The sequence below is a fragment of the Camelina sativa genome, chromosome 4 (assembly GCF_000633955.1).
Source record: "Camelina sativa cultivar DH55 chromosome 4, Cs, whole genome shotgun sequence".
NCBI classification, from domain to species: Eukaryota; Viridiplantae; Streptophyta; class Magnoliopsida; order Brassicales; family Brassicaceae; genus Camelina; species Camelina sativa.
The window spans coordinates 14,614,490-14,618,670 of record NC_025688.1 but is presented as its reverse complement, the minus strand read 5'-3'; the positions used below and the strand labels follow the sequence as shown (position 1 = coordinate 14,618,670).

Sequence of the window (4,181 nt, the reverse complement as noted above, 5' to 3'; positions counted from 1 at the left end):
AAAAATACTTTTTACATTACATGATCTTTTTCATCAAGTTTTAAAAGTTGTATTGTTTTGCATGCGTAAACCTCATCACAAAATCATATCGTTTACATATAAAATATATATACTTTTCTAAACTTTCTAAAGTATTTGGATGATACAACTTTCATTCTGCAGCAGAACAAATGAACGCTACAATTTGAAAAAAGATTACGGACTACTTTGTTACTTTGTACAACAATTTTGAACGCTGCTCTTGTAACTTGTAAGACGTTACTAATGAATAAACAATATTCTGGGTTCAAGAGTAATAGAAACAAAAAATGAAATTCAGGGGACAATGTTAGCCAAAATCTGATTAGTCAAAGCTCAGTGTTGACGAGTTGTTTGTTAACAAAAACGGTGATATATATGTGATCGACAGCAATGGATAAACAACTACTACGTCATTTTTATTGTTATCCAAAAAACAAAATGTAACACAAGTCTTCAATCTTGTCTAAAAACGAAACAGAGACCGAGGAAAAAACAAACAACAGATTATCTTATAACACAAATTAAAATTTTAAGTGGGTTGCAAAGTTTGTAGAGCAAAGCATGAACACTTCAACGCCCGGGTGTTCTTTTGGTTTTGAAGAACTTCTCTCTGATTGAGATTAACTCCTTTACTGCTTCACTTGTTACCAAACGGTTCATCGGAGATTCCTCACAACACCTAAGTCCCACCCCAAAAACCAGTGTCAAGCACTCAGCAATAGGGAAGCCGACTCTAAGACCGATGTGAAGAATCCATTCGTCTGCAATTTCCAATACTCTTTCCGGCAACGCCGACTTGGTGTACTTGTGTAAAGTAAAGTTCCCACCAAATAACTCATTGGTTGGTCTTTTTCCAGTGAACATTTCCAAAAGAAGAACCCCAAAGCTATAAACATCTCCGTGTATTGACGGCTGCCCACCTATTCCATATTCTGCACCATGAATTCACAGAAACAACAAGAACAAAAAAATTGTAATGACAAGAAAAATATATTGATTTTCTTCATAGAACATTATGTTTGTGATAATTTTACCTGGTGCGGCATAGCCGATGGTTCCTCTGACACCGGCAGAGCTAAGTTGGTTGAAGAAGGACCCCTGGTCGAATTTGAGGAGAAGACGAGCAAGACCAAAATCGCTAACATGGGCGGTTAGATCATCGTCTAAAAGGACGTTGCTTGGCTTAAGATCACAGTGAGCTATAGGCTCATGAGAATGAACATGAAGATAATCCAAAACAGAAGCCACGTCTATGGCAATGTTAAGCCTTTCTAGCAGTGTCAAGGTTCTAGAGGGTCTACGGATCTCTTCCACTTCCTTTGGATGCAGCCACTTATCCAAGCTTCCGTTCGGCATGAACTCATATATGAGAGCTCTGAATTCATTTCCTTGGAAATCAATACTAGCGCAAGCTGTCAATAGTTTCACAAGATTACGATGCCTTATGTCCTTCAAAGATTCACATTCTGCCATAAAGCTCTTCATGGCTCCACGTCTCTGCATGTTTAGAACTTTCACTGCAACAACCTTTTCCTCCGTCGGGAAAATTGCCTTAAAGACAGTACCAAAACTGCCTAAACCGACCATATTGCTTGAAGAGAAGCCATTTGTAGCATTACGGAGATCTCCATAACTTATCTTCTCATGGAAGACTTCCAAACTAGAAGGAGGTGGAGTATTGGTCTGCTTGTTCTTCTTTCTTTTGCGGAACCAAATCAAAGAAACTGAAGCTATGACCAACAGCGAAAGCAAACTTATGCCTGCGCTTACTCCAATTACAACTTTCTTTGAACGAGATGAAAGCTTCGTCTTCATTGGTGGTGCTTGCGGGAGGCATGGCTTTAGTTGAAATCCCCTAATGCCTCCACATAGTTCATTATTTCCATATATGGAAACTATAGTAGTATTCTGAAATATTCCTTCCATTGGCACATTTCCCTCAAAATTGTTAAAAGATAAATTGAGATACTTCAACTTGGAAAATTTTGCAAGATATTCAGGTATATTTCCAGAGAGATTATTGTTGGCCAAATCAACTTCTTTAACACCCACCAACCCTTTTATATCTGGAATAACTCCATCAAACGAATTTCCTTCCAGATAAAGATTTTCCAGGTTGAGACACTTCCCCAAGGTTTGTGGAAGTTTCCCAGACAATTTATTATTCCCGAGTGATAGTGCAACAAGATTTTGAAGTTTTCCAATATCGTCTGGCAAAGAGCCGTTCAAAGAATTATCTGACATTTTTAGGTGGATAAGACCCTGAATGTGCATTATTTCCCCAGGTATAGTCCCATTTAACTCATTAGACTCAATATATAAACGTAGCAAATTGGTACATTTACCAAGACTTGGAGGAACATTGCCTTCAAAATTGTTGTTAGCCAAATCAAGTGTTTCTAACGGAGTGATGTTGCCTATAAAAGCCGGTATCTCTCTTGATAGTCTATTTGAAGATAGACTTAACTCCCTCAACTGTAAAAGCTTGCCAAGAGAGGCTGGGAGTGGTCCAATCAACATATTTTCATGCAATAGAAGTGTTTGTAGGCTTACAAGATTCCCAATGTCATGAGGAATTCTTCCAGAGAAGTGATTACTTTGAAAGCCTAAACTGAGGAGTTTTGTGGACAGATTGGTGATGGAAATAGGGAAGTCACCACCAAGCCTATTCTGACCAATCCATAAAAACTTTAGTTGAGTGCAGTTTGTCAAAGAACTGAGGAAATCAAGATATCCAGAAGAAGAGTAATTTCCCAAAAAATTGCTTCTAAGATTTAACGTTTTCAGATTTGGTATTTTTCCAAAGGTAGGAATACTTCCTGTCAATAAGTTCTCAAACATTTCCAATCTATCAAGACTAGAGATATTGGAGAGTGTTGTTGGAATGGCTCCTGTGAGATAATTCCTTCCCATAATACACGAGACAAGGTTTGGTAGCAAAATACCAAAATCAGGTCTCAGGCGACCCGAGAACTGATTAAAAGAGAGAGTTAAGGACTCAAGTGAGGACAAATTGTAGAAAGCAGGAGGGAAAACACCTGAGAAATTGTTTCCATATATACTAAGACTATAAACTTGAGTCAGTTTTGCTACATCACTCGGAATTTCTCCTTCCAGGTTGTTTAGTGGCAATAAAAGTCGTTGTAGAGATGTCAAGTTTCCTAGAGATGCAGGTAGCTTTCCTCTCAGATTATTTTCATAAACATCTAAATGACCAAGCTTCGTTAATGACCCTATTTCTGAAGAAATACCTTCTCCTAGATTATTTGAACCTAGAACAAGGTTGAACAATCTAGAGCAGTTGTACAAATCGATTGGAATCCCTCCCCCCAGAAAATTTTTGCTCATATCCAAGTATTTAAGTCTAAACAAGTTTCCCACCTCTTGAGGAATAGTACCACCAAAAGAGTTTTCAGAGAGATTAAGTGTTGTGAGAAAAGAAAGATTACCAATTGATGGTGATATCACTCCGCCTAATTGCAATCCTCCCAGCTCCAAACCAGTAACTCTCTTGTGTTTGCGGCCACATCTAACCCCTTTCCAGTTGCAGAGAGGGAAAGAGTGATTCCATGAGGACAAGAGAGCTCTTTTGTCGTCAGAAACGTGAGACTTGAACTCGAGCAACGCTCTCCTATCAGCTTCATCGGTAAAAGTAAAACCATGTGTTTCAAGTAGCATGAGAGCATTGAAAGCAAGTAAAACAAATAGTCTCATGCTTCTCATTTTTTTTTTTTTCAAGGTTTGTTAAAAGCTTTTGTGGTGCTTCTGATGTTTTGCAGGAAAGTGTATATATGTATAAGAGACCAAGCAATTGCAAAATGCCTTTTAACTTGGGTTGAAAAAAGATAATGCAACTTGAAACAAAATTGTAATAATAAACTGCTAGACTTTTCCATACAGAGAGACCACAATAACAAAAAAAGATATTTCACATGACTTTTCTATAGATAATCATGTGGTGGCTGGATTATCTGTCCTATATGATGGGTCTGGAATCGGGACAGTAAACTTTGTCTGAAAGCACACACAACATTAGTTGATGAAGTTCAGTAAACTTTGTAGAGGAAACCGAAAGCCACTTCAGCCTCTGCTTCTCTATGATTTGATCCAATAGCTTCAGACGACAAGACTTGTTTACAGTTTACATGACTAAAAGTTTG

The 4,181-nt window shown here is 37.9% G+C and overlaps 1 protein-coding gene across 1 annotated transcript; it reads right to left on the bottom strand.

Moving 5' to 3' along the window:
- On the bottom strand, nt 413-3,892 carry LOC104780560 (probable LRR receptor-like serine/threonine-protein kinase At3g47570). The gene is made up of 2 exons (XM_010505058.2): nt 1,056-3,892; nt 413-953 (listed from the first exon to the last, which is right to left on the bottom strand). The coding sequence occupies exons 1-2, from the start codon at nt 3,742-3,744 to the stop codon at nt 592-594; spliced, it is 3,051 nt and encodes a 1,016-aa protein (XP_010503360.1). The 5' UTR covers nt 3,745-3,892; the 3' UTR covers nt 413-591.

Coding starts and splice junctions, on each gene's coding strand:
- LOC104780560 (XM_010505058.2), bottom strand. CDS start 3,744: ATGAGAAGCATGAGACTATTTGTTTTACTTGCTTTCAATGCTCTCATG. Junction 954..1,055: donor CATCGGCTATGCCGCACCAG/GTAAAATTATCA, acceptor TTCATGGTGCAG/AATATGGAATAGGTGGGCAG.